At 40.6% G+C, this 27,005-nt stretch overlaps 4 protein-coding genes across 6 annotated transcripts in view; 1 reads left to right on the top strand and 3 right to left on the bottom strand.

Moving 5' to 3' along the window:
* Positions 1 to 2,081: 2,081 nt before the first annotated feature.
* On the bottom strand, positions 2,082 to 15,347 carry LOC118431754 (N(6)-adenine-specific methyltransferase METTL4-like). Of its 2 annotated transcripts, XM_035843051.1 has the most exons (10): positions 13,855 to 15,347; positions 13,307 to 13,375; positions 11,503 to 11,698; positions 9,972 to 10,130; positions 8,321 to 8,390; positions 7,375 to 7,549; positions 6,674 to 6,872; positions 4,745 to 4,836; positions 3,937 to 4,042; positions 2,082 to 3,580 (listed from the first exon to the last, which is right to left on the bottom strand). In XM_035843051.1, exons 1-10 carry the CDS (start codon positions 14,653 to 14,655, stop codon positions 3,546 to 3,548), a joined length of 1,902 nt encoding a protein of 633 aa, XP_035698944.1. In that variant the 5' UTR covers positions 14,656 to 15,347; the 3' UTR covers positions 2,082 to 3,545. The 2 variants fall into 2 exon arrangements, with proteins under 2 accessions (XP_035698944.1, XP_035698945.1); XM_035843052.1 differs by lacking the exon at positions 3,937 to 4,042.
* A 6-nt stretch (positions 15,348 to 15,353) lies between these two features.
* On the top strand, positions 15,354 to 22,587 carry LOC118431755. 2 transcript variants are annotated; one of them, XM_035843054.1, is made up of 8 exons: positions 15,354 to 15,652; positions 16,295 to 16,420; positions 16,653 to 16,737; positions 18,203 to 18,285; positions 19,445 to 19,512; positions 19,855 to 19,934; positions 20,454 to 20,586; positions 20,675 to 22,587. In XM_035843054.1, the coding sequence occupies exons 1-8, from the start codon at positions 15,372 to 15,374 to the stop codon at positions 20,695 to 20,697; spliced, it is 879 nt and encodes a 292-aa protein (XP_035698947.1). In that variant the 5' UTR covers positions 15,354 to 15,371; the 3' UTR covers positions 20,698 to 22,587. The 2 variants fall into 2 exon arrangements, with proteins under 2 accessions (XP_035698947.1, XP_035698946.1); XM_035843053.1 differs by having other exon boundaries at positions 20,631 to 22,587.
* An 835-nt stretch (positions 22,588 to 23,422) lies between these two features.
* On the bottom strand, positions 23,423 to 25,514 carry LOC118432453 (pyroglutamylated RF-amide peptide receptor-like). Its single transcript, XM_035844039.1, has 2 exons — positions 25,174 to 25,514; positions 23,423 to 24,358 (listed from the first exon to the last, which is right to left on the bottom strand). The coding sequence occupies exons 1-2, from the start codon at positions 25,362 to 25,364 to the stop codon at positions 23,773 to 23,775; spliced, it is 777 nt and encodes a 258-aa protein (XP_035699932.1). The 5' UTR covers positions 25,365 to 25,514; the 3' UTR covers positions 23,423 to 23,772.
* A 300-nt stretch (positions 25,515 to 25,814) lies between these two features.
* Positions 25,815 to 27,005, bottom strand: part of LOC118432123 (neuromedin-U receptor 2-like) — a 7,149-nt gene continuing 5,958 nt past the window's right edge. The window contains exon 3 of the mRNA XM_035843648.1: positions 25,815 to 25,976. Coding sequence (XP_035699541.1) covers positions 25,815 to 25,976 — 162 coding nt within the window. The remainder of the gene's footprint in view (positions 25,977 to 27,005) is intronic.

Raw genomic sequence — 27,005 nt, 5'->3', positions numbered from 1 at the left:
TAACCGTTGTAAATTTTAAAAAACTAACAGCAAATTTGCATGATTAATGAGGAAAGTGTACAAATCCACTGCATTCCATGATAGGACTTTCAAACTTGTCACATGTAAATGAGAAAGAGATGTCAATACATACATACATGTTGTGCCGGAAAGTATCACAACAGTACATAATAAGTATCACAGCAGTACATAATGTCATTGTCACCTTTGCCAAGAAGTTTATATGTCCTTGGTAGTGTTTGTGCATGGTATGCGAGTCAATCGTTGTGCACTAGTCTGGACATGACTGGGGTGCAAAGCATCATCAAAGAGATCGAGCACGCCAATCATCTCAGCAGGTGGGGCGTAGTTGTGTGCGACTGTCGTCACACGTCTCAGGAAGAGGTATGTTTGCTTGTGTGTGGATGGTGTTCAGCACCAGGGACAGGTATGTTTGCTTGTGTGTGGATGGTGTTCAGCACCAGGGACAGGTATGTTTGCTTGTGTGTGGATGGTGTTCAGCACCAGGGACAGGTATGTTTGCTTGTGTGTGGACGGTGTTCAGCGTGACTGTATTTGTGTGACCCTTGATTTTATCAAGGAGGTTGAAAGAGGGTCCCTCCTTGATTTTATGACTGGAGACAAACATTTAAAAGTATCCTCTAAAAGGCAACAAAACACACAAAATGTAAAACAATTTGTTTCTTTATCCATAAAATTCATTGAGCAATCTGTCATAATCTTTGGTAGCTCTGCAGTCGTAGCCTATAGTCAAAAGGGAGTGTTAGATAGGACAATGGCCATCTCCATTTCTTTAGCCCTTGGGCCACATAGCTGTGCATGTAAGCACAGTATTACAACAGGATTCTTCTAGTAGACCACTGAGTACTGTGATATTTTCTATATGTTCTCAGAGTAATGTAATAGAGGTAATATAGCAGAAGTAAAAACAGGAGGGTGGAAGGAAGGATGGAGTGAAGGCAGGAGTGAAGGAGGAAGGAGTTAAGGAAACAGTAAATGAGGGAAGGAATGAAGGAGGTAGAGAGGAAGGAACAAGTGAAGGGAGGACTGAAGGAAGGAGTTAAGAAGGGAATGAGGGAGGAAAGGAGTGAAGGAGGGAATAAATGAGGGAAGGAAGGAGGTGAGAGGAGGAAGAAATGAGGAATGGAAGAAGGAATGAAGGCAGGAGTGAAGGGAGGAAGGGTGGAGGTAAAAGAGGAAAGAGTGAAGGAAGGAAAGAAGGAAGGAGTGAAAGAAGTACATGGAGAGAAGAAAGGAAGGAAGAAGTGAAAGAAAGAATGAAAGGATGGAAAAAAGAAGGAAGGAAATTGCTACTGTCCCATACAACATACATGAGGACCTCATTTGCATAATTAAATGTTCAATGATGTTCACTTGTACATAACGTCCAAATGCTATAAGTAAGAAGTCCCCAAAATATTACAATAGCTTTCTTTGCTTCATGTAAAATAAGGCTTTCATACTTTGAGAAGATATATATTTATTCATATATTTATGTAAATGAGGACAGCGTGCTGCCATGAAGCCAATCTATCTGCACAAGCACTTCAAAGGCCACACCAACTTGATTTGTTGCGCCGAGGAAAATTTGGGGCGGGCGGGCGGGAAAAAAAATGCAAAACGTCGTGGGGTGAACATACATGTATGAGGCTTATATGACACAAAAAAACAAGGTTAGTAGCAGATTTTCATGGCATGATTTATCCAATGAATTTCTTCCTTTGATTTCATACCATTGGTCTGCATAAAGGGAATTGTTTTTATAATAAAATTATGTGTGTTGAGGAAATGCAAGAAGCTTATTCATTTGGTTGTTTTCTATCATGTGACTACAAAGAAGCTCTCTGATTGGTTCATCAGTAGTATGTGCTCCTGGAATTATCTTTTTTACAGGTCTGCAATTATAGCAAAACCTATATTATTTTTCTCGGGACTACATTTTTTTTTTCCAAATCAGAAAAAAATGGGTTGGGAAATCCAAGAAGCAACAAATTAAATTGGCGTGGCCTATCCCTAGGATAACAGGATAGAGAGTGAGTGTGAGAATCAGTGACAAACATTAACGATGAATCACTCAAAGGTACGGTGAAGATAAAAATTATTTATTTATTTTCATGATCATTCCAGTGTCAACAGCCCTCCTTTGGGGCACAGATAACTGTCTAAAGAACAATGACATATTAAAAGATGTGAAGGAAACCAGCTCCTAAAAGTACAGGTCCTTTAAGGCAAGGTCGAACTATGATATTACTTTCAAGGCAATTCAGGCACATATGAACGTAATAACAAACTTTATTACAATGTATGTCCTGTCAAATAATGATGCAGAGTTGACTGCAGCCCTACTCAGCCCCTACATCACATGAAGCATAGTTCAACATTTGACAGTGATGCTAATGGACCCATCCTGTCAATTGCCATATTGAACAAAAAAATGCCATATTGAACAAATAAAAAGTTAACCCCTATTCTATCCCTGTTTTCATTGAAGAAGTCTGACTGCTGATGGAGTCTTACTGCAGACACTCAGGCCTGTTTTCATTGAAGAAGTCTGACTGCTGATGGAGTCTTACTGCAGACACTCAGGCCTGTTTTCATTGAAGAAGTCTGACTGCTGATGGAGTCTTACTGCAGACACTCAGGCCTGTTTTCATTGAAGAAGTCTGACTGCTGATGGAGTCTTACTGCAGACACTCAGGCCTGTTTTCATTGAAGAAGTCTGACTGCTGATGGAGTCTTACTGCAGACACTCAGGCCTGTTTTCATTGAAGAAGTCTGACTGCTGATGGAGTATAACTGCAGACACTCAGGCCTGTTTTCATTGAAGAAGTCTGACTGCTGATGGAGTCTTACTGCAGACACTCAGGCCTGTTTTCATTGAAGAAGTCTGACTGCTGATGGAGTCTTACTGCAGACACTCAGGCCTGTTTTCATTGAAGAAGTCTGACTGCTGATGGAGTCTTACTGCAGACACTCAGGCCTGTTTTCATTGAAGAAGTCTGACTGCTGATGGAGTCTTACTGCAGACACTCAGGCCTGTTTTCATTGAAGAAGTCTGACTGCTGATGGAGTCTTACTGCAGACACTCAGGCCTGTTTTCATTGAAGAAGTCTGACTGCTGATGGAGTCTTACTGCAGACACTCAGGCCTGTTTTCATTGAAGAAGTCTGACTGCTGATGGAGTCTTACTGCAGACACTCAGGCCTGTTTTCATTGAAGAAGTCTGACTGCTGATGGAGTCTTACTGCAGACACTCAGGCCTGTTTTCATTGAAGAAGTCTGACTGCTGATGGAGTCTTACTGCAGACACTCAGGCCTGTTTTCATTGAAGAAGTCTGACTGCTGATGGAGTCTTACTACAGACACTCAGGCCTGTTTTCATTGAAGAAGTCTGACTGCTGATGGAGTCTTACTGCAGACACTCAGGCCTGTTTTCATTGAAGAAGTCTGACTGCTGATCGACTATTACTGCAGACACTCAGGCCTGTTTCATTGAAGAAGTCTGACTGCTGATGGAGTCTTACTGCAGACACTCAGGCCTGTTTTCATTGAAGAAGTCTAAGTGCTGGAATTTGATGACCTGCAAGGGGGAGATTGAAGATAAGAAATGTGAGACAAATTGTGTAAAAGGGAACAGCAATTGCACCTTAAATGGAAACATCTAGAAATCTTTAGTGCAGCTATTTGTTTGTATGTGGGACCATTAAAGGACCCTTAAACAGACTTGATTTTTGTACACATAGATAGAACAGTCATTTAGCACAAACAAATGATTCAGAAAAGAAAAACAATTTCTGGTGGTAAGTATACAAAGGCTTAGAGGCTGGCAATAACACACAGGTAAGGCAGAGGACGCACAGCCGCAATGGAACTGATAATGAAAGGGCAGGCATGTTGTAACTACAGTCAAACCTAGTCGGTAACAAAACAATGTACCTTGGATAGGAAACCAGCTCCAGTCACAGGACACCTTAAAATGAATACAGTCCCGTCCATCATTACTAAGTCTCAGCAACCATTGTTCCTCAGGTTCCTTGAGTGGCTGCGGAATCCAGATTTGACCATCACTAAGAATATTTCTCTCACAGAACAACTTGGCTGCATCCTCAACCCACCAACATACCCGGTAGCAGCCTAGCATTATTTGAGACTGAGACATGACTGTGAGTACACATGTACGAGGGGCGTTCAATTAGTAATGCCCCTGACCCATTTCCCATAGCAGGAGATTAATGAAACTTGCCACAGTTATTAGTCTTTCTCTTCATAGGAACCACCCAGAGTTATGCATTTCTCCCATCGTTTGATGCAGCTCTGGACACCGTTTTTGTAGGACACCCCAGGTTGGTCCTTCAACAGATGACTCATCAATGGCAGAAGAGGCACGAACAGGTCTGGGAGCTGTTTCCACAGACTTCCGGCCATGTTTGAATTCAGGATGACAGCGTTTTACAAGGTCATATGATGGGGCATCATCAACATATTAAGTTTCTTTCATTTCATCAAAAGTCTCCTTTGGTGTGCGTCCTTTCAAATACAAAAACCTGATCACTGCACAACACTGGCTCCATTTCACACCTGACTCAGTTCAAACACCAGTAAATCAGAAACCACAATTAGTTCAGAGCTGTTTTTTGCTACATAGCCCATAGAGATATGAATCATTACAACTGGATATGGGTCAGGGGCATTACTTATTGAACGCCCCTCGTAGATATCAGCTACAGAAATGGCATGTACCCACCTCATTGCCCCAGCTGGTCCACCTGGGCTGTAGGCACCTGGCAAACAGCTCCAAGCAGATGGGTGAGGGCGGCAGGTACTTCTGCAAGACTTCTACAGTAGCAAAATAGCAACACTTAGATTGGCACATTCCCAATATCTGGGACTGTGACTGGGAAATTGTTTTTGTTCGTCCGGCCCTTCTTTTTGGTATTCCTATGCTTCGTTTGTCTTTGAACTGTGCGCCATTTTAGCGTTCTCATTCCCAGCCTTCAAAGCATTTTGACAATTCCATTTACAATGGGGGTAGCGCAAATTATATTTCCTGTTCTTTCACTAAAAGATTGCTAGTATTGATATGGTATTTATTTATCTACACATTTCTCACGGAATAATAGGTTATATCTACAACTTGAGTGGAATTCCAATCCAGGCTGAAATGAAGACAAGTATGTTTGAAAAAAAGCTGGCCATGCTAATGTTACATGACTAACAGGTACTAGCACAGCTAATGGGCAGTTATGAATGAATGGTGACTGATGAGTGTGTTGCATTGGGTCAGACGTGCATGGCAAAAAATGCAAGCTGTAGTGAAGCCACTACCACCAGGGTTGTCAGAAACGCTGTCCGGTGGTTTGGTCAGGGGGCTGTTTTAGGGGTTTTGAGTAAAGCAAGGTATCTCGTGCAGCTGCGTCTCCTTGCAGAAAGCATTGGAATCTCAATATGAAACAGTACACCCATTCATGGTTGTATCATGTCCGCGTCAAAATTTCAGACTGGGTTTCAGTTGGAACACGGCTGGAAGTATTCTGTACAGATTATTCATTTTTCAAATAGTAGCCTGCTTTTTGTCTGTCTCATATAGGAATATTGAAAATGAAATGCCTGGGTATCCCCGGTGGCGCCAACTCACCAGGTTTGGTCTCCCAGGGTACAACAACCCATCTGGGCAGGCATCACTGCTGCACAACGTAGGAGAATTTAAATCTCAGTCACCTTTTCTCTACAGAAGCGAAGGCAGATCCCAGAAACTGGCCTCTGTTGAACAGTCGCGTGTGATCATAAAACTACAGCCCCACCTTCTGCTTAGCAAACAAGAAACAGACACCACCTCGGATGGTAGGTGATATGGAAACATCCATATGATTCCATTACTTTCTGCAAGGAAGCATACTCGCTGCACGAGATACCTTGCTCTGCACTATGCTTTACTCGAAACCCCTAAAACAGCCCCCGGACCAGGCAGCTATTTCCACTGACCAGACCAGGCAGCGGTTTCCACCAACCAGCTACCACCACCTACATGAAGAAGTATCATGCTTCACCTAAATTGAGGTGCTCATTTAGGCCATGTTGATTCATAATATTGTGTGCACATCAATTTTAGATGATTTCCCCAAAGCAGTTTTCCACCATGCTGGAAACTGTTCAAAGTAAATTCCAAAGTCAAAGAAGAATGGTATTTATATAGTCATTTTGTTCAATCTTCTTGACTGTTTCGATTTCATAATGAAGGTAACTTTTTGCCAAATGTTTTTCAATTTTCACCCTCTCATAAGTTTTTGGGTTCCCTGAGGATGTTTAATCAACATACCAGTAGTTGAATCAACATGGCCTTATTACAGATATATTGTTTATTGTTTATTAAAACGATCTCCATTAGTAAGCACAATTCAGACAATGCATCACTAGTCTTCCTGGAGTCATAAGACAAACACGTTCCATAATACAACATTAACAATGTACATTGAGACTATTTACACCTTAACATCAATCTAAAGATACACTTATACCTAAAGCAAATACTAATGCTATACCTTATTCTAAAAGTAAAAGTAATGTATTTAAGAGATTAAGAAGCTCAGAGGTCAGTGTCAAATATTCTATACATTAATTTTATATACATAGTTGTCAATGAATGTTATATTAGGGACATAGACATGAGACTGACCATCCAGTGTAGGTTTTCTGGAATGTATGGCACAGGGCACGCTGCAGATGACCTTGTGTCTGGGTACATCACTGAGTGGAGATGAACTTGTCTCCGTATGACCGTCTGATTGGTCCTGAAACCTGCCCAGTATGATTGTCTCATAAGGCTTCTTGTGAGGAGAGTCCATGGGGAATACAGGCTCACCTGTTCTGGTGACCTGTGATGATTCATCCATGGACAGAATGTTTGCTTAAAACAGAGGGTTACTTCTACAGGAAAGTATGTTAGGCCACACATATACAATATGTTGGTTCTCGGAATGTAAAAAAACATCAATTTTCATCTCATTTCGTTTCATATCAACATGACCTCACAACAATGCAGATTTACATAATGAATCACTTAACAAATTAAATGGATGATTCGTTCTTTGAAGCAATCTACAGCACAGTACAAAGTGCGCTAACAATACCGTACCAGAAATAGACAATCTGCACAGGACTAACCCTAGAAATACAAAAAATGTGTTAGCAAGGGCAGACTACACCAGTGTTTCCCCTTTTTTTTTTTAACTTCAAAGTATCTTTTCAGAGAAGTCTTCAAATCCATAAGATAGAAAGTACTTTCCAGTTGCATAACAATATAGGGCAAGAGAACTGCTACCATTCTGACCTATTTTTCTTCAGTTTAGAATCTTCAATGTGTTTTCTAAATCTCACCTTCAACCAATGCCATTCCGCAACTGGCTCCACTGACCAATGAGGATAAAGTCTTTCTCTCACAAATCTCATATGCTGCTGTCGATTGGTTACCCACGTTACAACCAAGCAGCCGGGAGCAGCAAGGGACGGGATTGGTAGCTGGAACAGTTGCCATGGTGACAGAGATTCATACCTACAGAAATACAAGTACAGTAGAAGCATCGTCACATAACAGCACACTTCAGTCAATTGCAAGGAATCACAAAATCCCAAACTGGCTCCCATTCACTCCATTGTTAGTGACTTTGCTTATCTGCACGACAAAAAGTCACCAATGCCGGATAATTACACGAAAATGTGTCTAACATGGGCCAGTTAAGAAGTAAATATTTGCAGTGGTTTTAAGTTCTTGGCAGCGAGTCGGACACCACACATCGACCCTCAGTCAGGTACTACAAACATGCATAGCAATCGCTTTTGGAGGTGCAGTGCAATTCGTGATCATCAACTGTCTGTGTCACTTTTCTAACCGCATCTACAATGTACCCTCTGGATACATAGTACAGCACAGTGTACTTAACAACCATAGTGTTCATTTTACTGTGGCCTGTCTCAACAGCTACATCGTAAATCTACACTCCTGGCATTCTACTACTGTAAATGCAGAAAGTTTTGTGCTGGTTTTATGTTCTCAATTTTCACAGCGGCCTACTCAAAACTCAAAACCACCGTGAATATTTTCCTTTTGTCTCTTGCTCATGCTGCCTAAATGTATGGCAGCCCCTTCTCACTACATGTACATACTAGATTTGTATATGGATTATAATAATGAAATGTTTGATGTACTGAAAACACACGAATAGTCACAGGAAACAATTTTGTTAGTTCACATTCATTCATTTCTCCATGCAACCTACTGTATAACACCATGGTAGAAAAGTAGGCAACTGGAATCGCTGCTTACTTTCTGCCTCTCTTCACAGACTTGTTCTCCCAGGGTGGGTCCATTACAATGAGGTGATACTTCAGTCCTCCTGTAACAACATGGCATGAATGTACATGTACATGACAATGTTGTAATCTGCAGCTGCATATCCCTCTCTTTTGCTGAGTTGTCTATTTCTGTTACTGGATTCTGAGACTCAATCTGTACAAGTGAATGATGTCTATTACTGGGTTCTCTTACCATGTTCAAGTGACCTATGTCTGTTACTAGGTTCTCATACCCTGTACAAGTGACCTATGTCTGTTACTGGGCTCTCTAACCCTGTACAAGTGACCTATGTCTGTTACTGGGTTCTCTAACCCTGCACAAGTGACCTATGTCTGTTACTAGGTTATCTAACCCTGTACAAGTGACCTATGTCTGTTACTGGGTTCTCTAACCCTGTACAAGTGACCTATGTATGTTACTGGGTTCTCATAGTCATACCCTGTACAAGTGACCTATGTCTGTTACTAGGTTCTAATAACCTGTACAAGTGACCTATGTCTGTTACTGGAATCTCTAACCCTGTACAAGTGACCTATGTCTGTTACTGGGTTCTCTAACCCTGTACAAGTGACCTATGTCTGTTACTGGGTTCTCTAACCCTGTACAAGAGACCTATGTCTGTTACTGGGTTCTCTAACCCTGTACAAGTAACCTATGTCTGTTACTGGGTTCTCTAACCCTGTACAAGTGACCTATGTCTGTTACTGGGTTCTCTAACCCTGTACAAGTGGCCTATGTCTGTTACTAGGTTCTAATACCCTGTACAAGTGACCTATGTCTGTTACTGGGTTCTCTAACCCTGTACAAGTGGCCTATGTCTGTTACTAGGTTCTAATAACCTGTACAAGTGACCTATGTCTGTTACTGGAATCTCTAACCCTGTACAAGTGACCTATATCTGTTACTGGGTTCTCTAACCCTGTACAAGTGACCTATGTCTGTTACTGGGTTCTCTAACCTGTATACAAGTGACCTATGTCTGTTACTGGGTTATCTTACGCTGTACAAGTGACCTATGTCTGTTACTGGGTTCTCTAATACCCTGTACAAGTGACCTATGTCTGTTACTGGGTTCTCTAACCCTGTACAGGTGGCCTATGTCTGTTACTAGGTTCTAATACCCTGTACAAGTGACCTATGTCTGTTACTGGATTCTCATACCATGTACAAGTGACCTATGTCTGTTACTGGGTTCTCATACCCTGTACAAGTGACCTATGTCTGTTACTGGGTTATCTAACCCTGTACAAGTGACCTAAGACTGTTACTGGGTTCTCTAACCCTGTACAAGTGACCTATGTCTGTTACTGGGTTATCTAACCCTGTATTTATTTATCTAACCCTGTACAAGTGACCTATGTCTGTTACTGGGTTCTCTAACCCTGCACAAGTGACCTATGTCTGTTACTGGGTTCTCTAACCCTGCACAAGTGACCTATGTCTGCTACTGGGTTCTCTAACCCTGCACAAGTGACCTATGTCTGTTACTGGGTTCTCTAACCCTGCACAAGTGACCTATGTCTGTTACTGGGTTCTCTAACCCTGTACAAGTGACCTATGTCTGTTACTGGGTTCTCTAACCCTGCACAAGTGACCTATGTCTGTTACTGGGTTCTCTTACCCTGTAGAAGGGGCTCCATCCTGGTAATGTCAGACATAAGAAATGAGGACCTGGGAGGAAGCAGGTACCGGCTCCCCAGGAGGCATTTGATGATTGGCTGGTTGGAATCGATGAGTACGAGTCGGTTGAAAATATCTCTGGACTCTTCTAAAGGTGTTCCTGGGAAGACAAAATAAAACGAACTAAGTACTTTCAACCTTTTCATTTGCTATGGTCATAAAAGATAAATTCAACCATAAATAGTTTCATTAAACTGGTTAATCAATGGTTAACAAACATTGAATTTCTTTGTTCACAACAAATGTTTTTGACCTCAGCCGATATACTGGTGAACTAGATAGAGTTCCACGACCTCATCATACCTCTGCTACTATGCAATATTAGCCCGAGTCAGGGTTATAGAACTTTAATCATGAAAGTCAATTTTTGGGTACGTTTCTACGTAATATGTTGAAGCAACTCTATTCCATTCCAAACCAACATTCAACGAGCACAAATTTGAAGCCGCAGTGGCCTGATATTATGGATGCCCTCCTGTCGGAACCCCAAAACTGATGAAAACCTGCAAAGCTGATACTTCTAGATCTAAAGTACCGTAAAATCAATGCTTTTAAGTTTGCAGGGATTTAAGTTTGCGATAGAGACAAAGTTCAGTGTTCACTGTAGTTTTGAGTTTGCTAAGGTCAGTAAATATAAAAAATGTCTTACTGTAATCAAACTCACTGTACATGTCTTATATCAAATGATATGAACAGCCAGTTGGAAACAACCAACGTTAACTAGCAACTGGGCAAGGGTATAGCAGCTGCTACAGAATAATCGCTTCCGGCAGTGCTGCCGTGATCTGACCATATCTACCGTCTATATATCTGGATATGTAGCACTTCTTAAATATATCATTTAATGTTCAAACATGAAATATTTGTGCTTTGTTAGTATTCATTACATCTTCAATGTAACAAAGGCCTGCAACACACAATATTGCACAATGTACATACACAGTCATGTAAATATAGCACACGTACGTAGAAAAGAGGGGAAAATACTGAGCAAGACTTTGGTTTTGTATTTACGGTGAAGCTGTAAGGCCTAGGAAAAAAAATGTTGTGTTTCCTGTTTCAGTCCTGAAAAAATTAGGGTCGGTAGGTAGGTGATATCTTTTTTTTTTTTTGTAATTTTTTTTAGGCTAGCCAAAAATCTAGTGATACATATTACAATACAGTTGAACAAAGGAAACTGAAATGCATGAGGACACTTGTCTTTCGATGTCAAACTTTGATTTTGTGCACAATAGATAGGACAAGCAGACTGTTTTTACTTCAATAGGAAGCAGGCTGAATAAAAATTCTAACTGGAAGCTATGTGACTCTACTGCCCACCCAAAAAAAAGTCTAGGGTCGGCAGGTTTTTCTAGGGAAGGTAGGGAAACAGGAAACACAACATTTTTTTTCCTAGGCCTAACCACAAAAACTGCCAATATCAATTGAACCAACATAATCATGTTCACATCTAAAGTCTGTACTGTACATACCCTGTGATATGTAAAGTGGTTTCTCATCGCCTGTTATTCTGGCCAAATCACAGAGATCTGCCAGGCAGTTTCCAGGCCCCCAGTCCTGGAATGGCTTTCCAACAGGACCAACATCAGAAGGGATGTCTTGAAACAGTCCACTGGCTCTCCCAGTCAACAGAATTGCTGTATGGGCCTGTACCAACTTTGTTCTGATCTAGTATGAACCAAAATAATAGGGTTAACTAGCATTAGAAAACATTTCCTTTCCAGTATAAAGCACATTCAGGGTTGTAAGTACCACCTATGCAGGCACCTACACTATGTGTATAACCCTAGTTCACCTTTATCTGAGGGGTAACCTATATCTGTTGTTTTTCGAAACAGTGTATTTAGGCACATCAAGTCGACGGGTTGTAGTTTTAAATTGCAATGTACTGAAAATATTGAAATTGCAAACCAATATTTGTCAACGTGATATCCCCAAATACCCTGTTTTTTAAAAGCAACAGATATAGGTTACCCAACAGATAAAGGTGAACTAGCATTATAGGTTAGTGCAGGTATTTCTGATGTCTACCTGCACAGGTCAATGGTCAGTAGTACTGCATTCAAGTTGATCTATTTGATGTCCTCTTCCCATTTATCTGTGCTAAGTTTAACTACACTTGTACATTGTAGTACATATCCTTACTTTGGCAACAACTTGCAAAGTGTGTACTTTTACTACCGGTACATTAGATAAGCATGACCTGGCTTTAAGGGATATACTGTAACAGTGCAAGATTTTGGCACCAAAATATTAAACAACTATTCTGAACTTTAAAATCTCCAGTCAGATCGACACTTGTAACTTATCTTCAACATTTCTGCGTCACTTTTTCAAATTTCTAGCGTGAATGAACAACACAATTTTAAGCAAGTCGTGACCAAATCCACTTACTTCTGGGTAGCCTACCCGGAAGTAAGCCAGCCGTAGATTTCCAAATCAACTTTTGAGGTCGGAGATCTTCGGAGCATACTGTATTGGTAACTTTCAACAAACTTCAGTAACAATTCGAGCGAACCACCAAACGCGTTCTAACGCGTTCCTTGGTTCATCGGAAAGATGGACAAAATGTCGGACAACTCAAGTGGCGGTGAGAAGTGTGCACATTTCAAGATGTCCTCACAGCACAACTAAGTCATATATTCATACATTGTAAATATTGCTGTGCAAATTAATAAGGTAGATGCAACTCATTATTTTTTACAATATATCCCTTAAAGGGGCATTCCACTCCAGAAGGGAGTCTTGTTTTCCAATAAATAATGTTTCAATGAATACACAATCAGCCGAATTTTGTGGAATTCACCTTGGGATGAATTACGTGATGTGTGTTTTATAAAACAATAATGACACTCACTAAACCCATGCAGACCCTACCCATGCATTCCCTATACGCATAGACACTTTGTTTATCGTACATATTTTCGGAATAAATGAGGTACGCTGAGCACACCGAGAAGGCAAATTTCTCTTAAGATAGCAAAGAATACAAGAACAATACGAAATTTCTTAGTGAACCTGAAATTAGTTTGGTCACCTTACCTAAAAGTTTTGCATTGTATTCAGCCATAGGATTTATTCAATTAGAGGGTACTCGGGGAGTTTAGTAGAAGACTGAATGCATTTGAGTCATGCGGAGCAACTGGGTACTTTATCGTATAATGTGAAGTCGTATGCAGTTATCACTTCCTAAAATGAATATCTATCGGAAAATAACACTCCCGTGTGGAGTGGAATGCCCCTTTAAGCTGATAGCGTTTTAATTTGATTCCTAACCTGAATGTGATATTCCATAGCAGCCGCCTCTCCTGTATTCAAGTCACTTGTTCTCTTTCTTTTTCTTTTCTGTGCAGTTCATGAAAATAACATACAAAAAATCACACATGCAGCCAGTGTATGGCAGTAAGTGCATGGAAAGACCATGTACCCAAACAACACTATTGTAACTTGATATTCCATGAAGATATATACCAACATTAAAAAGGAATTAGGCCTCACTTTGTACTTATGGGACTTTGTATGTAGGTAAACACACTTATCTCGTTATAAGACAGTATACAACAAGTAGATTTTATGAATGACATTCTCGGCAGACTGCAAATCTAATGCAATCTTTTTGCTAGCATCTTCTCTAGCATCGTCTATAAAGCTTGATTACATTGACACAAGAGCAAATTTATGATGTTATAACATTAATGTTATGTTCTTGGTTGACAGTTTGAACAAGGAGGTTATGGGTATACATGATCATGTATTATCAGTTGTTGTTTTTTCTACTGAGGGCCTAATGCCGTGCAAGCGTTTCTGTTTGGAACAGTCCTTACCCTGCTTTTCCTGTCCTGGTAACCATTGGCACTAGCATTCGTTCCCATGGCAACCGCCTCCAGGCCTGTCTGTACATGGTCAGCATGGCTTTCTCCAGGGTGAGCAGTGATGTGTGGCTGGGTGAGGCTTCCTCCCTGGTGAGCACTGATGTGTGGCTGGGTGAGGTTTCCTCCATGGTGAGCAGTGATGTGTGGCTGGGTGAGGCTTTCTCCAGGGTGAGAAGTGATGTGTGGCTGGGTGAGGCTTCCTCCATGGTGAGCAGTGATGTGTGGCTGTGTGAGGCTTCCTCCATGGTGAGCAGTGATGTGTGGCTGTGTGAGGTTTCCTCCGTGGTGAGCAGGGATGTGTGGCTGGGTGAGGCTTCCTCCATGGTGAGCAGTGATGTGTGGCTGGGTGAGGTTTCCTCCATGGTGAGCAGTGATGTGTGGCTGGGTGAGGCTTCCTCCATGGTGAGCAGTGATGTGTGGCTGTGTGAGGTTTCCTCCGTGGTGAGCAGGGATGTGTGGCTGGGTAAGGCTTCCTCCATGGTGAGCAGGGATGTGTGGCTGGGTGAGGCTTCCTCCATGGTGAGCAGTGATGTGTGGCTGGGTGAGGCTTTCTCCAGGGTGAGCAGTGATGTGTGGCTGGGTGAGGCTTCCTCCATGGTGAGCAGTGATGTGTGGCTGGGTGATGGCAAACAGCTCCTCCTTACAACTGTAGCTTCTCTCCGCATCTCCATCTGACACTGTCTCACAGTACTTTTCAATTGCAACTTTCTGATTCAGAAACCAACCCCAATCATTTTCCACCACTACTGCCATACTAACTTAGATTTATAGTGATCCCACGTTCATAAACTTACCACATAAAATCTCATTCTGTCCATAATATATCTAGACTTTGTGTAACATGTAATTGATGTTAAAGATTAAAAGAATATGCCCACTGACTTCGATAAACAGTTCTGCTCGTGCGTGCCGTGCGTGCTATGCTCTGATCTATTCCATTCAACTGATAGGGGCGCAATTTTCTTATAACGTTACTAGTAATCATAAACGAAACAAATTGCTCATAGTAAGGATACTAAATTTGTTATAAAAACTTAAAGATGACTCTAATTCTAGCTTTTGATCTACTATTTGATAGGATATTGAATATAAATTAAAATGTGTAACGTTACCTATGTTGATATGTAATTGTCCGATGACCTTTTCCATGTAGGTCATTAGGTTACTGAGGGTCAGACAACTCTGAGGTGCAGTACTTTAGTCCGTCCTTTCGTAAGATCGATAGAAATTGCATCAGGTGAGAATTCCCTGAGGGTCGGCACAGAAAAATATTATGGACCGGTAGAGCATTTACAGGGACATTAATTGGAGGGCCTGATCCGTGTCTGTTGCCGATACGCCCTATGTTTCCATGTTGCGTTGTGTGTCTGAAGACCAGGGGAGACCACGACACAGAGGACAATATTTTATAAAATGTCAGTCTGTCTGCTCTTCCGATCTTGTGAACAAAGAGGACAATATTTTATAAAATGTCAGTCTGTCTGCTCTTCCGATCTTGTGAACGGAGTGTAGGCTTGTTTAGCACGCGTGGACGGAGTGTAGGCTTGTTTAGTACGCGTGGACGGAGTGTAGGCTTGTTTAGCACGCGTGGACGGAGTGTAGGCTTGTTTGGTACGGTTGGAGCCCGTGCCATGTCCGGTACCGGTACCGTGGAGGCGCCGCTGTACGAGCGGTGGACAGAACTGTGTTCCCGAGACATGGTGAGGACGGCGGAGGCGAGCCAGGCATGGTGGCGGGTCGTCAAGGATAGGTACGTCCCAGGGGAGGATAGCTTACATGGTGTAGGTCATAAATAAGCCCTTTCATAGAGATCAGAACGCATGTGCGGCGACAGGAATTCTAGGTAAATAGCAGGTAAATACTGTACATGTACAGTTACATGTATGTCAAGGGTAAAGGCCCGGAAATAGAAAACAAAACTTGTCTGGACGTTGGTAACGTTATGTAAATCAAAATGGTCAAAACAAGGACTGTTTTCAATATTGGGCCTTTACCTTTGAAACACTAGAGGCGACAGTGTATAAACAGTTGGGTTCAAGCACTGCCAACCGACCATGTTGGTTAGGATTTGGCGCTGTCACCGCCAAGGCCCGGGTTCGATTCCCGGTGTGGGAACCAGTGAAATACTAGAGGCAAGTAGAACAGTTTTTACCCGAAGCTCGCTCCCGGGATTTGAACCCGCGACCTACACGCCAGACCAGGGCAGCCAAGCTTCCAAAACCAAGCACCCGGCCAAAAGCCTGACAGGCTAGAGCATAACCTTAACCTTCGTCTTTGAATATTTGAGGGTAAATAATGAAAATAGCATTATCCACATCTCAACCATTGTAGACATCATCAGAGGTAACGTTACATGGGTTAGATGTTGATGGTACATGCTTATGTCTTCCAGGTACTGTGAGCCGTGGCGTTTCTATCACAACCTGTCCCATGTGCACAGCATGTTTCTGCACTTTGACAACCACAGGCACAAAATACAAAACCAGAATGCTGTGGCATGGGCTATTTTCTTTCATGAGTAAGTACCTAGCACTGATTGCCTATTTGCATATTTATTGTAATCATTGAACAAAGCAAAATTATTGTTCAAAAGTTTTCATATCATAAATAAATGAATAATACTTTAAGTTTGTAAAATATTTGCATCTAGTAATTGTCAGCTTTATTCATTATTTCTTAAAAGCAAAGGACCATAATGTATGGCATAAAACTGTATCTGGATCATATAACATTATTGTTTTAATTTTCAGTATTGTCTATGATGCCAAGGCCTCTGACAATGAAGCCAGAAGTGCAGAAATGTTCCACCACTTTGCCACGGAGAATCTGCAAAAGGTGACATGTTAAGTCATATCAGCTGTTTGTAATGCGTAATGTCTCTTTTCATCACTGTTTTCCCACCACCAATTTATTATGTTCATTTTTTATTGTTTGTCTATAGTTATTTCTTAGTCCAATTATAATCAACGATTCTGAAAGTTTAATAAGATTAACTTAGTCTATATCTGAACAAGATGATATCTGACAGTGGAAGAGAATTGCCTATGTCTAACATGATCATGTATCTGTCAACGTTCCTGAACCTGTATGATCACTATTGTACATTGTGTACACAGGCTCAAATCTCACCTCCATAGACAGTCTAAACATTCATTTGACGCAAGAAAAATTGGTCCAGGAGCTATTTGAATTTTGATGCAGCAAAAATTGGAGCTATGCAGTTTGGTGATATCTGTCAGCGCAAAACCTGCACTGGTCCATGATAACTAATGGACACTTAAGTATTGTTACATACTAGTACAGCCATCATTGGCCACAAATTGCTTAGGCCTGTATTCTTCATACTTCATTCTAGCATCCTTTGATATAGCAGATTATAAGGTACAAATTGGTATGACCAGAAACATATTCAAATCATTGTCACCTCCTAGAAAATGGAGGTAATGTTAGTTCTGCATGTGTGTACATTAGTTCTAGTGTGCAGCTCCAATCTCCAATCTTTCAGGTGATTGGGATTATATTTGGTATGTGGGTAGGTGTTGTGGACCTTATGGTCTAGGTCGATTTGGGCCCCCTGATGGCCAACCTTGGTACTGCAGCAGGACCCTTATTTGGTATCTTGGTCGTGGAAATACTTTTGATTTTTTGGTGGTCAATAGGTGTTGAAGTCAATCCAACCACTGGCAGGTATTCTGGAGTTCTGATGGTCACAGACAGATACATAGACACATGAATGCTGACGAGGACTTAACCTTATTGGGGAAGGTTGATATTATGTGCCCTGCATGATTCCTCTTAAGGCCACACCAATTTTATTTGTTGCTTCTCGGATTTCCCAACCCTATTCCAATTTGAAAAAAAAAAAAAAAATTTCAAATTGATGGCCACACCTCGTGTTGACAAAATTTCAATGCCTCTCCTTTCTCAAATTAACTATGGACCTCAAATCCCAGTAGCTGTACGTGTCTATTTTGGACGGTAGTAGTAGTAGTCCCATAGCTACGGTACTGACGGTACATTTATCATTTTTCTTCAAACTTTGAACTTTGCTACCAGGGACCCCTTAAATGTTGAAATGTTGTTATTTCTGTTGTGTAACTTGAGTAAGCCTCTCGATCTCTCCTACTTTTTGCAAAAGTTCTTTTAAAAAATTTTTTTCGACCAACCAACCCAATTTGTTTCTGAAAAAAATCCAAGAAACAACAAATAGACTTGGTGTGGCCTAACCAAACAATCAGCTTGTTTTGAATATTGGAAGTTTGCAATCGATTTAACTATGTGGTGGTGGTTTATGTTTCAGCCCCCTGACTGTATCCGTGAAACAGAGAGACTCATCCTGCTGACTAAGGAGCATGTCACTAAGGAACACAGGAATAAGGACAGGTCAGCTTTGCAAACTTCTTCATACACAACTCATGAACTGACATGCATGTACATAATTGTACACCGGATCAAACAATTACATGGAATAGATACTTAGTTTAATATGTATGACATCCTCTGGATACAACTAATGCACAAGGGTGAAAAGAAGAAAAAAAACAGCAAAAAACAAATATTGCTTATTGACAGGACTAGACATTCTTCCCTGGCTTGGTTTGTCCATCCATGCCATTTCAGTAATGTTTGTATCGCCAATGTTGTTTAAAGAGGGACACAAGGGATACAGTGTATGTGGCCCTCTCTGATTGACCAGGGATGCTAGAGTCCATTCCAAGACACCATGAGGGTTTTTAGGCGATATTTATCATTAGTCTGAATTATTTTGAATAAAAGAATATCTGAGCCACAATAATTAAATTATTTTCAAAACATTGACTAAGAAAATACTCATTTATTTGAATTTCTTTGAATATTTTAGAAACATTTTGAAAGTAACTGTACAAAAATATCTTTATTTAGAATAATTGCGAAATCTCTCTGTGATTGTTTCACATTTACAAATATTTACAAAAAATGGTCAACCTGGCCAAATGGTAAATTAGTTTATTGCCCCCATAAAAGTAAGCCATATTGTTGCATCTGTATATTTTTAGATTTCACTGCTGGGCACTGGTGGATCCTTTGTGGTGGGCCATTGTTGCATGGCACCCAACCATACTTTGCAAGGATGTGTGAATTGCTATCTTCCCAGCCCACCGAACCATTTACAAAAAATGGTAGAAAATGGTAGAAAATGGTAAATAATGGTAGAATGTTGTTATCATTAGCTAGAAACCATTAGAAGTATCCAATTCCACACCATGAATATTTCCAAAGTTTTACAGGACCAGGGAAATATTTATAAAGTTGAAACAGTGTTGAAAATATTTCTGAAGTATCAAATGTCCTAGACATATGATTACAAAACTTTAAAATCAATTCTAAACATTTGGCAACAAACATCCGCATGGTGTCTTGGAATGGACTCTATTGTGGCCACATGTTTTTAGAACAGGCAAAAAACAAAATATTTCAATCCATACTGTAGCATGGATTGAAATATAACAAAATACCCAAAGTTATGCAAATAACGTTTATGTGACACTGTGTAAATTTCCAGGTACGGCACAAAAGATAAGCACTACTTTTTGGACTTCGACATGTCAGTGTTGGGCTGGCCTGAACAAGGTAATCAAAATGTCCAGAGATAGATATTTCTAGAATTGTAGTTCTGCAAATTCTACAGGTCTAGAATTGTAGTTCTGCAAACTCTACAGGTCTAGATTATTGTAGTTCAGTTTAAAGCATATAACTGGTCCAATATTTACCCATGTATCCATGTAAAAATTGCACCCATGAAAAAATCTCAATGTCTCAATTGAGCAAGTGCAGTACACATGTAGGACATGCACTTGCCCAATCAGCACTTTCAATTGCTGTAGGTAATTAGGCCAATGGGCTTGTCTATCCCTATCCCCTTCACCAGAGTGACTCCTGGTACAAAGATATATGTTTTTATTTTACTGGCAGATTATGATGTGTATGCAGAACAGATCAGACAAGAGTATGTGCACATTCCCCTGGACCAGTACCGGGAGAGAAGAGCCAAGGTGGGAAAACTACATTGTACATGTTTGTGCAGAAGACTTTGTGGGTAGTGCTGCATTAACTCAGGTTCAGGTCCGGACTCAGGTTCAGCTTGTAAGTCTGGACCAGAACCTATGGCACATGTTTGCTTACAATTGTTGATGTTTTTTTGTTACAATATTTGTGTGAAATTGCATGTTGGCATAAATTTTGCATACAATTTGAAAAATTTGATATAATGTTACATGCAAAATTATCCTTGTATACTGTCTGTGGTAAACAGCAATGTTGTCATGTTTTTTTAGTACAAATTTGTCGATCTATGAAAGGTTTTAGAACATAGAAGAGAATATAAGCTGAACTGGCTCATTGACATTAAGCACTATTTGTTGTCCCTTGTTGGGGCTTTTTTCCAGTACAATGAACCTGTATAAATACTGTATATAGCATCTATCTTCTCTGTCACAACCAGTGAAAGAAAAGCTCTTCAATCAATGAGCTTAACTGGACCAATATCACTTTCCCTCTCTTTCTTTCACCAGTTTCTAAAGAAGACACTGTCAGAAGTTACCAACATCTTCAGTACAGAAGAGTTCCGTGAGCAGTTTGAGCAGCAGGCCAGACAGAACCTTCATCGGGAGATCCAGCACCTACAGGCCATCAATGTCACCTTGGGTCTGGAGCTGCCTGCAACATGAGCTCAACACACCTCACCTTAGGTCTGGAGCTGCCTGCAACATGAGCTCAACACACCTCACCTTAGGTCTGGAGCTGCCTGCAACATGAGCTCAACACACCTCACCTGTGGTCTATAATCATCTGCATGATGAGATTGGAATGTTCTTCACTTGCAGGTCAAAATCATTTAAAAAGCTTCGAAAGAAACTTTGTGGAAACGAACTGTGTTTATGCTGCAAGAGCCTTGTCTATAGACTCTGACATATACACAATGGAACAAGTGTCTGTATGGAAAATTATCATATAGCCAGGTGACGTCAACCATTCTAGATTTTTCAAAATGTTAACCAAAAAACAGGCCAAATCAGAATGAACAATACACAGGAAATTGTCCAATCTGAATTTTCATTCAGGGATGAATGGATCCAAAATGGTAGCACTGTTCAAATGTGTTGGATGTGTAGGATTTGATCAGAAACAGTGATGTTTGGCTTGTGGAGGGAGTGGGGAGATTTTATCACTAATGGCCATGCAGGTAAAGTTGGGAAGGCAGGGAGAGCAACAGTCTGGCCAGGGCCAGCAAAGAAAAAAGGCTGGACAAACAAAAACTGTGACTGCGCCATTGGGATTCATCATATCTAGTATATGATAATAAGGTTAATGATCCACTTTGGTTGGTTCCTTTAACCACCTTATAAATGACCTCGCTACGCATGTTCATTCAGTCGACGATGAATTATGGCAACATAAACACCTCATGAGGGTGGGTCATAATACCCTATTCTGTACTGTATGTACATTCATCCACTTAATATTTGTATGTTAGAATTTAGATTATCTACATGTATCTAGACCACATTCATTCATTTCATGTATCTAGTCTTTCTTCACTTGCAATTAGCCCCATGGGCATGAATTTGCAATAAAACATTATTATCATAAATCCTGACAAAGAAGCTAACAGTTTGAATATACATGTACATGTATATTCGTACCTTGCTTACAAGTACATGTACATGGGCATCACACTTTGATTAACACAAAAATAAATGTTGACAGATGCAAATTAATGTCTAATGTAGAAGGTGTAGATAGTTTAACTACTACAGTTGAGTGTGTTATGCCATGATACTGTTGCTAATATTAATGTTTACCTATGTAATAAGCTTGTAAAACTGACCAACAACCAGTGGTCAAGGGACTTAGGTAGGTAGGAAGGTAATGTAAAAGAAATTGTTATGTACTTGAACTACATGTCAGCATGAAAGTCCAACTATGTTGATAGTTAACATCATAGAGCTGAAACTGAACTAAATGTGGACTAAATGTGGAAACACATCACATGCCCTACTACAGTCGTCTTCAGAAGTAAATGACCAGGTCATCCACCCCACAGCTGTAAAGAATATGTCCTGAAGAAAAGGCCTCTCAAGTTTGAACTCTCTCTCTCTTAATCTATCTCTCCCTCTGTATATATACAGCATGAATGCACCAGTAGTAAAATATAATGTTTGTGTTGGCTTACAAGATTGTTACAAACTACATGTAAATAAGAACGATCTATGCAAAAAAAATGACTAATTTTTCTTCACTTGGTCAGCCAGCTTTACTTTTTGGTAAAAGTGTTGACTTGGCTGTTTTCCATGGTCCAAATCTAGTTAAACAAAGTACATTGTGTATGTTGATTAACTTATTTTGAGTTGTAGCATATCTCCTTGATTGTGCAGTTACTGAGCCTATAGTTATTGCTGGTAATGTTATTGTAAACAGTTAATTAAAAAAAATTGATAGCATTGAATTTTTGAATACAAGGTGTTCAGATCCTCCCAAATGTGTATCATTTAATACTCGAATGTTTTATATGGATGATATCCTCTTGACGCTTGTATAATGGTGCAATGGTCGAGGTTGTTCTGAGATTGTGCAGTAGGTAAACTTACCCATGAGAACATACAATGTCATGTTCTAAGTATATGGAATAAAAAATGTCAAAATTGTTTTGATGTTTTTGTTTGTTTTAGGGCTATGAAACGGAGATGGGTGCCGAGCCTACGCATCACAATGTGATGTATGGCAACTTTAGCTTTAGCCTTTCTTTGTTTTGCTGGACTGCCTCATGGAGTAACACACCAGATTTTTACTGTAGAGTACAAGCTGCATATCCAGGCAGTACGTACACCATGAAGGACCCCTGCACATGTAGATATGTGTGGTGGATTCTTTAACATGAGCAAGGTCACCGTGGCTCTCCTCCATATGATATCCTATCCGAGGGACACAATGTCAACGGAGCATGTCAGGGGATTAGCCCCTGGGAACTCTCGGGTCTGGGCCAAACACCCTACCCTTTTGCTATGCCGATGCCATATTTTGGCTCTTGTATTTTTGCATGAAATTGCTGGATCAACAATGCATTCTATTATATGACAGATCTCTAAATCGCACCTTCCTTCAACCTGAGGGTGGTGATCTGGCAGAGGTACCATCTTCCATAGTTACCGTTACCACTGGCTCCCTTCCTTTGCTTGCTGAGCACGCTCGACAAACTAAGGGGAGAGCCGTTGCGTCTGGTAGCCAGGCCACCACTGAGCGAGAAGCGAGTTGGCTGGAGCGCTAGGCTAATTTCCGTAAACTGTTCACCTTACATAGCAGTTGTCAGCTTTTCATGCATGTTAAGGTGCGCTCCCACCGCACTTGTGTCACGCTTGCGTCACTGCGGGGTTTGAAAGATACTCAACGAGTTTCAGAGATAAAGAACGGATTTTCTTTCTTTTTGTGTATTTTGTCGTCTTCTAAGACATACTTTTACGTGTTCCGCAATATCTATAAAAAATCGGAGAAAATAACAAAGCATAGTGTTGATACATAAATTTTTATATAGGTTGATACATCATAGACATAGATTTCATAGATCCATACATACTTAGATACATAAAGTTACAGATATTGATAGGCAGATATAGAGGACTTAACAATGACAACACCAAGTGATTCTGTGTCACCTGATGAAACATTAGTTTTTTATAATACAGTAGAATATAATCATTATACTATATAATGTGGCAACATCGGAAATTTCTACTGTAGATTAGTGGATTGAATACTGGCATTGCTGAAATCGAAAAATTGTTCCTGTTCAAGACAAGGAAAAACAAGTTATGATTTGACCTTGCCGTTTGTCTTCTACACAGAGGTTTCAAAATAAACTGGTTTCAGGGTCTGGTTGTTCAGTTCCCCAATAGTTGCTATTTCATAATTCTGGTCCTGTATACCAAATACTGCGCTTTCTGATAGCTTGTTAGGGAAATTTACCCGTCTTCCAAATCGTAAAGGCTTCTGTTGTCTGCAATTTTCTTTCCCGGTCCCAATTGTAGATTCTGCTGGACAAGTGTACGTAGTTACAGTCTGGATTGTAAGCGAGCATGTATGGGTAGTGCTAGTGTTGGATCTGCGCAGTGTTACACGAAGCTTTGCGCTTCCTAGTGACTCAGATCGACTTGTTGTGCTGCCTTGGATAGAGCTGTGTCTGTTATTCCATCGATGCTGACAGGTGGTACAGGTGCTGTCTGTGGTGTATCCAGTATCTCTGTTCACATCACCTGGTAACTCGGTCGTTCTGTCAACCTGGATTGGTGCTTTGGACCGGCGTGTCCCGCTGACGAACGTGGTATCCCTCATCACTGTTGTACGGCTGGTCATCCAGTTGCCACTACGGGACCTGCCACGTAAAGGGGGTGGCAGACATCTGCAACTCTGCATGAAGCTACTCCTACAAAGAAATTGTTTTGCTTTTTAACGTTAGAAGTCCGTGGTTTTCAGTAGAATGTTTTCATATCCTTGTGTCTTGTTCAAGAACACTACATGGTAAGACAAATGACGAAATAGTACATAAAGAAAATGGAAAATTACATTGAAGTGATAAAAACTAGAGAGGCAAAAATACAATATAATTTGGCTATTTGGCGTAAGTCCAAGGCATATCCCTGCAACAAGTTTCAGCTCATTGACTGATCACCTCATAGGATCAGTCAGACACACCTGGGAGACCTAACAATACCGGTGGTGGGGTCAATGACAAATTAAAGAGGTCATCAACCCCGGCACGGCAACCTTTAAATCAAAAAATACCCCACAAAAAATCCCCCAATAGATCATTTGAAGTGTTTTTTGCCTTGAACATGGATCCTTTGAATAAATACCTAATGTACCCCTATACCAAATTTTAGGCCATTGTAACCCAAGGGTACAGGGGGGGTGGCAAAAAATGGCCTAAAGTATCTTCTGAAGATATGAAGAAGAACATTATCATAAACATAAAGATATTTCAACCCATAACTGTGTTATGGTTATGAAGCAATAAAAAATTATAATGACTGCTTGCGGCACCATCTACCGCCTAGCTCAACTGTTGTCACACTCACTTGGCCAGGTCATAAGTCATACCAGTCAAAACTGGAAGCAAAAAAAAATGATTAAAATTACCAGGGGTCAATTTGTATCCCAATAAAACTTAAATGAGTACTGTATGCCGGTCACCATTTGGATCATTGGGATTAGAACTTTCGCAGTGGTATGTAAACTTACCTAAAATGTCGCGAAAGGAAAGCGTAGCAGACCGGGTTGACGCAGCTGTTGGAGTACGCCAGGAGATGCAGCGCCAGCTTGAGGATGTACGCCGCCTGGGTGTAGCGGGAAATCACCTCAAACTTGACGAGCAGGTTGTAGATGAGGAGGGGCGCCCAGCACATCGTGAACACCAGCACGAGACCTGCCATCAACTTGATGACCTTCAATAAGTATCCAAAGAGAAAACATTATAACATATTAATGGTAGATTGGGATAAGTAAGATATTTCAACCCATACCCATACCCGTACATATTACTACGGAACACCGGGAACAACCGGGAGCGAATGAAAACAAACAAGAACAAAAAAGCGAAAACAATAGTTAAAAGAATCAAAACCTCTTTCAAATGATTAATAATGAATTTTACTTTTCAAAAATTCAATTTTGTTGTAGAATTTTGTCGAATTGCAGAATTTTGTCGAATTCCAAATGTTCACCTCTAGTTTATTCCCAAATGTCACGAGTTTTGAATTCGAATCAACTACCTATCAATTTGTTAACGTTTAGCATTTTCTCATTGATTATGAAGGCCATGGCATGTCCAGGGCAAACGGTTCAACACATAGCTGTAGACAACAGGTTGGTTCACGTACAAGCTACTTGCCTATCAGACATGTTGAGGACGACAATCGGACCAGAAAATCCCGTCTCCTACCTTGAGAGGGTTTCCCCGGCCGTGAGCCGACAGGACATTGTCCGAGTCTGGATCCGTGGAGTCTCGTCTGTTTCGGATCTTCCTCAAGCATTTTACCCAGCAGCTGCCACGAGATAAACCAAACAGGTCAAATATGAAAAAAATATTCAAAAAGGATTTCAATCAATACACTCAATGCTAGAAGTTGCCGCATGATTGACACATAAGAAAGCTACTTCCTTCTGGATATGTGGAAAAGACATTCACAAGACAGATGTCTCGCGGTCAGCTCACGACACGGGCTTTTGGTCATCTCAACTTAAGAAGGACAGAGGACTGACCGAAAGCCTAAGATCTTTTCTTTCTGCCCGGATAGAGCGTCTAAAATCTTATATGTTAACCAACGTCACAAATAGGCATTCATACGAGTTGAACATTCTATGTTTGGGGCATTCGCATGCTGCAAGGCATACTGATCATAGCCCTTGTGCTACAGATTTAGTTCACGTGTATGTTAGACACAGTCCTTCAACTTTCTACCTAGGTGCTTACGCATTTGATATCGATACAATTGTTGGTTGGACCGCAATGAAATAGTTAGTACGACTAATTTGTCATTCTTGTACTGTGCACGCAAAAATGTTTTGGTACAAAAAATTTGTCATGTGTTGCAGTGCAAATAATTTTTGTCATGTGTAACGTTAGCAGTGCAAATAAGCAGAGAATGTATTTCGATCCCTGAGCAAAATCAGTCAAAATCATAAAAATGTGTTTTACCGTAATGGATTTCATAATAAAATCGATGTCATTCATGTAACCAAATCATGTGAGTGTCTACGTACGGACTGTCACCGCTTAATACAGTAATAGGTATCTATGAGTCCCTAGGGTTTTATTACTACCTTGTATCTTTCACAATGAAACAATAAAACATACAAATGTTAACAAATAAGGTACCCTACACACTTTTAATCATTATCATCATCATCGCGGGCTGCTTGCCTGGACCAGAACGCTTGCACAAAATACAAAAAATTACAATCCAATATAATTGTAGATTTAATACCGCTATTGCATAGAAAAGTTGGTGACTAACATGTTCCACCCTTTTCGTCTGGATTTGTGCCTCGATATCCCCCTTTCCTGGCTGCCA

This window comes from Branchiostoma floridae, chromosome 15 (genome assembly GCF_000003815.2).
Source record: "Branchiostoma floridae strain S238N-H82 chromosome 15, Bfl_VNyyK, whole genome shotgun sequence".
NCBI classification, from domain to species: domain Eukaryota; kingdom Metazoa; phylum Chordata; class Leptocardii; order Amphioxiformes; family Branchiostomatidae; genus Branchiostoma; species Branchiostoma floridae.
This window is presented reverse-complemented; position numbering and strand designations above follow the sequence as displayed.